This window comes from Eurypyga helias, unplaced genomic scaffold, assembly GCF_000690775.1.
Source record: "Eurypyga helias isolate BGI_N326 unplaced genomic scaffold, ASM69077v1 scaffold17493, whole genome shotgun sequence".
Lineage (NCBI taxonomy): Eukaryota > Metazoa > Chordata > Aves > Eurypygiformes > Eurypygidae > Eurypyga > Eurypyga helias.
This window is the reverse complement of record NW_010239372.1, coordinates 4,355-16,185: the sequence shown is the minus strand read 5'-3', so window position 1 is coordinate 16,185 and position 11,831 is coordinate 4,355. Positions and strand designations below refer to the sequence as shown.

General features: G+C 49.3%; 1 protein-coding gene across 1 annotated transcript in view; it reads right to left on the bottom strand.

Annotated features, from left to right (window-relative positions):
- PRDM16 (PR domain containing 16) overlaps positions 1-11,831 on the bottom strand; it is a 37,949-nt gene that overhangs the window by 23,211 nt on the left and 2,907 nt on the right. Inside the window, exons 2-4 of the mRNA XM_010148137.1 lie at positions 7,311-7,509; positions 2,233-2,380; positions 1,602-1,755 (exon numbers count right to left, since the gene is read on the bottom strand). Coding sequence (XP_010146439.1) covers positions 1,602-1,755; positions 2,233-2,380; positions 7,311-7,509 — 501 coding nt within the window. The remainder of the gene's footprint in view (positions 1-1,601; positions 1,756-2,232; positions 2,381-7,310; positions 7,510-11,831) is intronic.

The following is an 11,831-nucleotide window of genomic DNA, read 5'->3' as shown; positions in this document are numbered from 1 at the left end:
AACGCTGGCACAGCGTCTGGCTCCTCCGTCCTTCAGCTCTGCCCGCATAAAATCAGGCCAATGGGTCCATCTGGTTTCCCCAGTTTGCTGCAGGAAATTCCCTAAAGAAAAGTGCTACGGGTGTCAAGGCTTGCCGATCATTTTAAAATAGGGAAAACTGGACATTTGACGTTTACGCTTCCAGTTTACGGATTTACAGAGTTGCAGTGATTTGGTAACCCTGCGGGTAACGGCCTCTCGTGCTGATCTGTTCTGCAGTTATAAAGTTAAGGGTTTGGGGTTTTTTAACGCCAGGTATAACACTGTAAACAAACACCCACACACACACGCGCGTGCTCCTTGCTTCCACCGAGCAGGAAAGAAACACTCCCCAGCGAATCCTGCCTCATGGCTCCCCCGAGAAGTGGCTAATGGGTTCCATATCCATGCATGTGACTCCACCTGGCACATCTGAACTAGGCAGGATCAGTCTCCGGTTGTTTTACACGCTGATTTAGACTGACAACTCCCTAATTCTTATGAGGTGAGAGTGAGGGGATTATGAGGAGAAATCATTCATCCCACTGCAGCAATGCTATGAGATTCAAATTATCTCTTTCATGTGCCCGTCATCAAGTGAAAGATTGCATCAAAATGAGCAATAAGAGTATTTTTTCTTCCTCCGCTGACACCCACCTGATTATCTCAGAACACATTAATGAAATGAGCCTCCCAGGACACTCCTGCATACTGTTCCCATTATACCAACAGGGAAAAAAAGGCAGAAGTGGGTTCAGTGGCTTCCCCACCGTAACATCAAAGCCTGGAATCAAACACAGATCCCGTTCTGCGCTGGAACGACGCTTTCTGAGGAGTGTCAGGAAGCGGTCCCCTAAAGTTTCTGTAGCTTTGTTGTGACACAATCCACTTTTCTGCACAGTTATCAAAAACCAATAGGTGCTGTGTCAATTAACAAAATATACAACCCTGGGAATGACAAGTCAGGAGACGAATGGCTCTCGAGGGAAAATGCCCTTTTGGAAATATTCCGCTGAAGAGAGCACTAAGGACACGGTTAATCTGCTCTTTATTTGGCTACCAAGCATTATCTAGATGAAACATGCAGTAAATAAAGAAGGAAAAACCTCTCTTTTAAAAAACACCCACCTGCTTCTCGTCTCTGTGACTACTGCAAATCCTTTATGATGGCAAGGGGATTTGAGGCCCCTCCCTGCCCCCCGAAAAACCTTTCGATCAGGCCGTGTCAGCTATTTATTTATGTCACCAACACGAACATTCAAAAATTATTAAGGTACAAAAGACGAGAGGAAGAAAAGATATGAGAAAATGGCATCGCTAGGACTGCTGAGAGACTCAGCTTTTAACTTGTCAAGAAAGTCAAAAACTGCCATGAATGTTTACTGAAAAAACAGGGAGCAATGCAAAAAAAAAACCAACCCACCTCCACCTAAAAATTAACCCGCTGCGGAATTTCATCTTGTGCTCTGACCTATGAAATTACAGCGGCTGCTCACAGAGGGACAGCTGGTACCGGGGGGGCCCCGCAGGATACGTGCAATTATAGCGAAAGCCAGAGCTCTGTGATGGCCGTGACAACTTACATATGAAAGGTTTGACAGTGCTGTGAATGTGCTTGTGCTGTTTGAGGCCAGACGAGGTGGCAAAAGTTTTCCCGCAGTCCGGGCAGGCGTGGGCTCGCGCGCCGACGTGCTGGGAACGGATGTGCCGCTGGAGGTTGCTGGGGTCGGTAAACACCTGAAAGAGAAAACGCCTTCAGGAGGGGAAACAAAGCAGCGGGGAGAAGAGCGGGATAGTTTTTCCCCACTGGGTTTGCATCACCCAGCCTCAGGAGCGTGGGATGTTCAGCTCCCGCTCTACGTGGGTAAGGAAGCGCGCGGGGCTGAGCCGTGGCTGCTGGCGCGCTCTCCGAAGCGTGCGGTGCTCGCAGTTCAACGGCCGTTGGCCCACCTATGTCTGCCCTGCACAACGCTCGCCTGTCACCCCAGAACTCCTCGATACCCGGGAAAAGGCTGAGGGCCAGTTGCCCGGGGCAAGTCTGAGCTCCACACCCAAGCTGATGTGCCGGGACCAGCCAAGCGCATCGCACTCCTTGTGTTCCCATGCCACGGCCGGGCTACTGACCCATGCCGCACGGGTCGCCCATCCTCTAGAGCCCTTCCCCCAGGCCCCAGCGCCCTCCCCCCGGCAAAGCTGCCACGTCTTGCACCGTACCTTAACGCAGTTTTCACATTCAAACCGTTTCCCACTGTCGTGAGACATTTGGTGCCGAATCAGGTTGGATTTCCAGTTGAAAGCCTTGGGACACTGGTCGCACTTGTACTCCCGCTCCTCGGTGTGGATTACCATGTGCTGCTCCAGGCTGAGAGAGAGAGACAGGCTGACCTCGCTGGGCCCGGCAGCAAACGGAGCCCAACTCCAGTGCCCACCCAAACCCGGCACCTACTGATACCGAAATCCTGAACCAGGGAGGTCTGAACCCGAGAGAGGTGATTAGGGACGGCAATAGAGAAACAGGCTGCCAGCCTGGGGGAGCCCAGGGGGGTCCCCAGAACCTGCTGCGAGCACGACTGCAAGAACCTCTGTGACACGGGGGTGAGCAGCACGTCGACCGCGAGAGATGCGGCCACGCGCAAACACCACATCTTCTTTGGCATTTGGAAGCCATCCTTTTCTGCCTCAAAACGTAGCTGCGTTTTATGGTATTTCTTATTAAATATCCGAGTCTGCTTACAAGGGGGGAAAGGAAGGTAAAACCAGACCTGCCCCTGCAGGTTCCCAAAGGGAAAAATGAGCACTTTGTGACCACGACTTCCACGGCATCCCCACAGGGAAAGACAAGATATTAGCTCTCGCTGCTGAGACTATCGCATTGCCGTTTTCACGGGCACCGAGCCCACAGCTTCCCAGAACACAGCGACTTAACGTTGGAGAGAAACACGATAAGGTGCAAACACATTTCACTTCTAAATGTCAGGCATCTTTTATTACTCAGCTCGGCAATTTCAACTTCTGCCAACTGGCAGCCTCTCCCAAACCAGGCGGATGATGGCAAACCAAAGCGGCTGCTGGAGCCGGGCCACGGCAGCGATGGCTTTGCAGAGAGAGGCACAGGGTGCCCGGTCTCCCCCGTGCCCAAGCATCGTCCCTGCGCTCCCCTGGGCCACCGAGCCATGTGTGACAGCCGAGGGAAGCCACTGTCGGTGGCAGCGGGGCAGGAATGGTGCCCAGGAAACCCTTCTGTTGAAGATGGAGTGCTAAGCTGGCTGGAAATCCTGCACCTCTCAGGCCAGCCCTGAGACACAAAGGAAGAAAGTTTGGGTGCTGCCTTCCGTGCAGTTTAACAGGAGTTAAACAGTTCTGCTCACTGTGAATTCTGACAGAGGACAAACTTCTGTGAAATCCAGTACTGCCTGAAATCCCCTGCGGATCGATAGGAAACCACTCTATGGAACTTTAAAGCATGGCTGTATTTTTTATAGGAACCTTAAAACTAAACACTACTGGAAAATCCTGCCAGTCCTCACTAAATGCTGCAGGACAACTTCGCAGCAGGTAACTCCTGGGCATTTCCACAGTGCCCGAGGCATTTGGAAACTGAGGAATCACTCAGCCTTGGCAGTGTCCTCAGGACTACGCTGCCCTCCCTCTCTTCAGGTGCCCACGGGGACCTGCAGTGGGACACACAGGAGCAGAATAGACCAACACTGGGGTCCTTTGCAATTCCCAGCATAAAGGCTCATTGCACTGACCCGCACGGAAATCTTTGTGCCCCGTAGGCATTTGCTGGCACAGCAGCATGGGCAATCACGTAAAAGGTGGCTGCATGGGACTGCAACCTGCCTGGCAACCCTACATCAGAATCGGAGCAGCCTGCTACTCCCTTGAAGAACCTCCTCTTCCTCCAAGTTGGAATTACCATTCATGAACGTGCCCCTCACAAACTGCCAACCAGCTAATTTTAAAGAAGCAATATTCATTTTGCTAAAGAAATGGTGTTCTTAACACTTTTTTTTTTACACAAAGAAATATATACCTCTCATATACATACACAAAAATATGTTCCTGTTAACTGTGATTTATGAGTTTGTTTAGAGCAAACATGGACAAACTAATATGCTGTTTAGAGGCAAGTACCTACTGGGATTAGCAGAAACATTTATTTATTTAGGCAGCTGCTAAATGCTCAATTTCAGTTCCCCAGTGGCACTCTTGATTAGATCTGTATTAACTTCTGAAAAATTCTAAGACCATCTAGGTATGCTGGTGGGATACAGCCCATGTTTCAGTGGCTCCCTCAGTACGTAACGCGCAGCAGATGGATGGGGGAGGGATAGATGTGGACGTTCTCTCCCAGCTCCACTAAATCCGTCAGCATGCAGTACACTGAAGGGTGATGCTGCTGATTCTACCTTTCCCCCGTCCAAAGCAAAAATGACTTGGTATGACTTCATAGAATCACGGAAGGGTTTAGGTCAGAAGGGACCTTAAAGACCATCTAGTTCCACCCCCTGCCATGGGCAGGGACACCTTCCATAGCCCAGGTTGCTCCAAGCCTCATCCAGCCTGGCCTTGGACACTTCCAGGGATGGGGCACCCACAGCGTCTCTGGGCAACCTGTCCCAGTGCTCACCACCCTCTGCGGGAAGAATTTCTTCCTGATATCTAATCTAAACCTCCCCACTTTCAGTTTAACCCCGTTACCCCTTGTCCTGTCACTACAGGCCCTTGTAAAAAGTCCCCCCCAGCTTCCTTGTAGCCCCTTCAGGTACTGGAAGGTGCTATAATGTCTCCCTGGAGCCTTCCCTTCTCCAGGCCGAACAAGCCCAGTTCTCTCAGAACTTTCAGACTTGCTGAAAATCAACCCCAACCCAAATCTTTAGGATGTGCGGTCGAAAAGGCACCGCAGCTGCTGAGCCCACTACCACAGCTCCAAACGTTTTCCAAGCATACAGGTCTGTGCCTAGTGACCTGGAGCATCTCCAGCGGAGTTCGGCTGGAAATGCCTTGAAAAGGCCTCTCTGTCGCTGAGGGGGGCTCAGAAACTGGAAAACCCAGCTAGCACACGCATGGGCCTTTACCGCAAGCTTGGGAGGTGTGTGTAGAGCGCACCGATGACCGGCAAGCGTTCTGCCACGCTTCCTGCTTAATTAGGAGCTCTGTAAAGCAACAGTTAGGAGTGATGCATTTGAAGAATCAAAACAGGAGAGGGTCCCTAAAACAAATCGGGACAGCGCTTGTAAAATTGGCGCTTGGTCCTTGGCCCTTCCGAAGGTTTTGGGTCTGAGCACGTCACTTTTACCCACCCGGAGTTAAACGCAGTACCTGGGCCGGGAGCCCTCTGCTCCACCGCCAGCAATGCTTGCGGCTGAGATGTGCCCCAAGGCGAGCCAAGTCCGACACTGAGTCGGGGTCTGTCTTACCCACTTCTCCCAAGAAATCAAGGGAAACCGGGACCTTCGCTCAACCACATCATTTGAATACCTAGAATTAGCTTCCCCAGGCGACTCTGAACATCCTACCCACAGGGACAAGGGAAAAAGAGACTTAAAACCTTTCTGCAGAATGGAGTATTTCCCACGAGAAGCCAGCAAACACACAAACCTTACCCAGGGGAGATGACACATATGTTTCAAAAAGGTATTTCCTAAATTAACACAAAAACTACAGGGTGCTGGAAGCTGAAGAGGAGAAAGTTCCTAACACAGCCAGAGAGATAAAAGGACTTCTACTACAAATCACAAATATTTAAGCCATTTAAAGGAAGGTCTCCTTTTCTTGTCAGGTAGAAAACCCAGGAGAACTGCAGCCTCCTGGTATCTAATCAACAGTAGCCAAGGGAGAAGCAGAAGGTGAGGCATAAAGACATCAAGCTGTGCCAACAGAACCACGGTACAGGTATTGCTGGCAGGCAGTACCTAGTACCAACCTTCCCAGCGCCCACAGCACAGCCGACAGCCAAGCGCTTTTCAAGACAGGGGAACGAGCGGAACGCTCTTTCACCTTTCTCTACATTCTTTAGAACAGCTTTTTTTCTTCACTTACCTAGTTAAAAGGCCTGAAAGTAACAACGTAATTAAGTTCAAAATGACTACTGACGGCGAACATCATTCTCTAAGTTTTTAATTGAAATGGAACAGGCCTTACACTGGCTTTAAGCTCCACGGTTTTATGAACTACACGAAGAGGATTGCCAGTTCCCGTGAGGTTGTACCAAATCGTGCTGCGCGCGGTGGCTGTTCAGTCAACTGAAACGAGTGTGTGAGAACTTCAGCCTCCGGTAAAGAGATACAGCGCTAGGCCCTCACACTGCAGAGACAACAGCCTGGGAGTTAAAGGCTCAGGGTGCAAATAAACGCAGTCCTAGAATGATGAAACAAAACCCCTCCTTTTCTTAAAAGCGGCTCCTCTTATTTAACTAGTTGAGTGTCACGTTGTAAATGAACCTGAAATCTCAAGGATCTCTGCTTTAAAGCTGCATTGATTACCAGCACGTTATGCTTGGAAGATGGGAACTTTCAGTTAAATGTACTGGGACAAAGAGCTTGCCCTTGGAAAAAAGAAGTTTAATTCTTGTTTAGGGTTGCCTTGCAACAACACCTGAATGATTACTGCAAATCAAAATCTGAGATGGAGAATAGCCTATCTTCTTTCTTTCCTTTTCACACTTCTACTACCAAAATGCTGGGTGAACACAACATTTTTTCCTGAATATTTTCTATTTTAAAGTCCAAAATGGTGATTGGAATAAAAGTAAGTTTGTTTTAATCGTTTCCACAAGAACAAATGGGAGCTCATGCCCACATTAAGAGTTCTTAGTACAACAACGCCTCTTTATACCCCCTGATCTCAAATGGCCCAGGATTATGTGTAAAAAAAGGCTTTGTGCAAATATTGGCAGAATGCAATACCACTGTTTTCCCTCAGAACCGGCTCACACGGGAGCAAAGATACCAGCCAGGTCTATCAACCTGCCTCTGGCAGCCCTGGACAAGCCACAGGGAATTCAGAAAACAGCCATTTACACTACAGTGCCGGTAATCCATGGGTGCTTCTCCCAGCAGGGAAGGGAAAGCATCACAACCTATGGAATCAAGGCGAAACAAAATGCTGTCCAATAGCTAATTACATTGAAGGATCCTAAAAGCAACCTTCCTGAACCCTGTGGAGAAAGGAAAGGTGTCCCCCCCTAGCCATCCTGTGCCCCCCAGCTCCCACATTTCCCCCCACCAGACAAGGCTGGAGTAAGGGAGAGGGGCCGGCCAGCGGAGGGGCTGGCAACCTCCCGGTACCTGTATTTATTGGGGAACATCCTCTCACAGTCTTTGCACTCGTAGACCTGTCCATCTCCAAGACCTTCTTGCTTGATCTCGTCGTTCAGGGTCTCGTAGAGGGAGCTGACGGCGTTGCAGGCGTACTTCTTGTGTCGCCGCAGGTCGAGCTTGGACTGAAAAAGTTCATCGCAGTCCTCGCAGCGAAACGTGTGCTCTTCTGCAAGAGACAGGGAAGGTGATTCTGACTGCTGGAACGGGACCTTCAAACAAGCCTAATTCTTTACAAGCCTGGTGTTGGGTAAAATAAAGTGTCATGTTCTGTGGGGATCCATCAAAGAGACAGACGCAGAGGAAATCTGCAAGGGACGGGAGAGAGAAACCAAGGTAGGCTGTGCCAGCAGACTGCTTTCACTTTAAGCATTAAGAAAAAAACACCCAAAAATCACACAACTAGGAGAGATCTCAGTTTTTGTGTCCTGGCCTCTGCCGAGACGTAGAGACCTACACGAATTAGGAGGTAACACAAAACACGGGGGCTGCTTCTGGAGCATTGCCTTTGTCTGCACCGAGGCTTTCTGAAAACACGGACGAGCTCTTCCCCAAAAGGGGCTGCCAGGGGAAAACGGGAGCAAACCCTGCTCGTGCAGGCAGAGAGTGGGGAAAGCAAGTCGCCACGGCACAACCCTGGTGAGGCTCCTTCCTAAGAAAACGTCAGCGTTACCCCCTTAACTCGTCCTGCACAACTGCAGACGCACCGTGCGCCATCAAACCCGAGGAGTTCAAGACCAACCTACCATGGAAGAAGGAACAGGGAGCCAAATTCTTTGTTGGTCTGCTGTTTGGGGTTTTTTTAACAAAAAAAAAAAAAAGATCTAATGCACATAATAAATTATTGTAGTCAAGGTCAAACAAATTAAAAAGAGGGCAGCTATTATTAAGTTTACAAGGCAGCATCCTGACCATGGTGCCAAGCCAAACAGCTCAGAGCTGTAAATTTTCCAGGAGAACGACCTCTGCGAGGGAGCCGGGAGAAGTCCGGGTTTCTCCACCCAGCAGCCAGCTTGGAACAGCAGCGTTCCAGCCACCGCTTCGTCACCGGTGCTGCACTTCCCTGTCCTCCTCTACCTCCGGACTCCGGGGCTGTTTCATTCTCTTCTTTTCCTGGTAACTTTACTTTTGAAAGGCAAGCTTGTGGCAAAATGCAACAGCTGAGAGGGAAGAGGGGAAATACTTGGAGATGAGGCCAAATCCAGTGCTGTGACGGAAGCCGACCGTCCCCGAGCGCTGCCGCTCCGTGGGAAAGGGGATGACGGGGCAGGATGCGGGCGGCACTCGCGTCTTCCTGGCCGCTTCTCTGCCAGGAGTAGGTTTCAGAACCTGCAACCTTTTCAGCAAACCCTTGCTTTAAAATACCCTGTCCTAAGCTCTGCACAGTGGCAACCACCGGGGCTGTGCTCCAAGGCCCGAAACAGCGTTCTAGATAAATCAGGGTTAATTTTGTGCAAAGTGTGACACGAGTACAAACACAGGCAGTGTCGCACCCCGCGACCGCCGCTTCCCCGCCTGCACTCGGGCAATAATCTCCTTTCTCCGTTTCTCTCAGTACAGCCTATTTAAACTCCGGGCTGTGGTTTTTGACCCGTGCCCCTGCACGCCGGGGAGTCTGTGACTTGCTTCTGCGGTGACTAAGACAGACAAGATCCCATAAGCTGCTACAGCAAACTCTGTAGGCAGATGAAACCCAGCGTGGTCCACACCTACACGGAAAGTATCGACATGCCCACAAACTGGAAAAAAGTCAAACGCAGCTACGAAAGAAAATATCACTGAGACACAATCGGCGAAGCCTTGCTGTTTATCCAAGCAGCACGTCTGGTGGCACCATACTCCATTTACACAAGGAAGGAATAAAATACGGAGATGCTACAGGATTTCCTGAGCTGCAGGAGAGAGGGATGTAAAAAGAAACAAAGTCCAGCGGGTCAACATTTTCCTTTTGCCAGGGAGGGAGGGATTTTGACTAAAAAAGGGGACCTAAGGGAAGAAAATACCCATGTCTTTCCCATTTCAACGAGTTCTGACAGATCTTATACTCTGAAATTGCTGTCAGCAGCCTCACAGTGATGTGGATCAGGCCCTGCTCTACTCCTGACAGAAATTCTGTTTCCCAGCATTTTGGAGAACAGTACCAATACGTGTCTCACGTGTTCTATCTCCCTGGGGAGGGAAACCTGGAAATCAGGGTATAAAAATCTACCTAGCAGTCTCGAGAGACTGTGTATAACCTTCCATTACAATAATCCAGACTGAGGGGCGGGGAGGGAAGCATTGCAGCATCATGGCACGGCTTGTTATTTCATTTAACCTGTAACCACAGCACGAGGCATACCTGCTACCTAACAAAGGGTAAGATTTCATCTGCACTTGTTTATGGACCAAAAACCTTTTTAGAGTGAAAGCAGCCACTGAGGGTGGGTCAAGGGCTGCGATTAGGTGTGTTTTGTTACCTTTTCACCCTCCACACTTCCGTAACTCAGGCGAGAAGAGCATCCGGAACGTACGCACCGAGCAATAATCTCATTAGGCCACCTCTCCTCGTTATGAATGAATTCACATAAGCACTTGTTTCAGGGCTAATCTGCTACACCGTTCACTTCGCATAGTCTCAGACGTCAAGCTGTACCCCAGTGTCACTGGCGCTAATAAACATGCCCTCACTTTTGTCCTGCTCTCAACTCCAAGGCGTACGCGGGACAGAAGTGCATTTGACTCACGCAGCCCGCTGAACTGTGGAGTAACAGGATAAACCACTCACTAACTCCAGATAACGTGGAACTGCCCCGTGTTCACCTACCTCAGACTCCCCCCCACAAATCAAAGGCTGCCCCTCTTTGCTCCTGTGTAAACACAGTGATGGCTCAGCGCAAGGAGGCCTTAATGATGGAAGAGTGCTCCGGACTGGGAACTCCCAGGTACCTTCACCTCTCAGGAGGCTCCTACGAAACTCCCAGCATCTCTCAAGCTCAACCTGGCAATTGCCAGACCCGAAAACTCGGAATGGAAGAAACAGATTTTTTTTTTTCCCCCCTGTTCTTTGACTTCAGAGAAAATGCATCAAAACACCTCCTGCAACTCCATACTAAGTTTTTCCTGCTTCAGTTTGAGATTTACATGACCAGTTGTATGTTACTTCACCCAAACTATCCTCTAGGAACCAGAAATCCACTTTGAGTTTGGAAAACTAGCCATGGAGAATAAATTACTACCTACCTGGCTAAAGATGGACAACTCCCAAGCACCCTCTCCCACAGTGTACAAACTGACACAGCATTACCTATTGTTACCAACGAGAATTACGTATTTTGGTCCTTTCTATGAGAGCACAGAGTAGGGAGAGAGAGAGACGGATGAAATACACAAATAGTCTCAGTAATAACTGTTAGAGAAGAGACTTTGCTGCTAGTTCTCCCTGCCCCTCGTCAGCAGAAGGACAGATCTCACACAAATTACACACAACAGAGCGCGATGCTCAGTTGGCAGGAGCTGGCGTAGTCGCGTTTACATGAGCTGAGGAGCTGCCCCATCAGACGTGCACTGAGAGATGCAAGACAGCTCGGCGGAGGCCATGTGCATTTTTGCTTTTGCGTGCTCGTGCTTTCAGAGCTGCACAGATTGAACAGCTCTAGCCTTTGCACGTCATTAACTTGAAAAAAACCTCTCTATTTGGTACAGGCTGGTGCTTCAGTTACAACAACACTCCTCTTCCATCAGCAGACACAACAGCTCTTTCATAGGTAGAATAGATGGGCGATAAGAAATGCATGTGCTTCGGAATATTTGGGTTTGGAAAAAAGATTTGTGCTGGAAAGAATTAGAGAACTAACAAAACTACCATTACAAGCCCTGTAGTCACATTATATATGTTGCCACTGGTTGTGAATACTGTTCTGATGCTCGGGCAGGTGAAACAGAGGAAGAACTGACTGGCTGGCAGAGACGCTGATTATATCGTATCAATATCCAACATCCCTTCCTCCATCATTCCCGTTCCGGACCTGCAGGAGGTCAGAGACCAGACTTCTCAATAAACACCGCCGCAGGGAAAGGAACTGAGCTGCAGGCGAAGGGCCAGACCATCACCCTGCAAAACCGAAACCTAGTAACAGAGCAGGCTCAGGACTGAATGAGGGAGACCTGGTACCTCTTTATGTCTTTAGAGCAACGTCCAGTTCGCAGACTTCAGGTTCATTGAGGGTTTTGGGTTGGTTTTTTTTTTCCCTTCTTTAAGCACCAAAAATAAACATATTGCCCTTCAAAACAAGTTCTCATTAAAGTTTTCTTCTTTCTTTAAGCGCCACAAATGAAAACCCTGCCCTTCCAAAAAAGGTGACTACTTCAGGATCTGACAGGGAGAAGGGGATAAGAAGAAAAGAAAAACCCAGTTACAAAAAAATTGCTGCCTGTTCTCTGTGTCTTGTTTGTCAAATCCATGGTTATATGTGTCTATCTTAAGTTCCATCAGTAACACTCAAAGCAGGA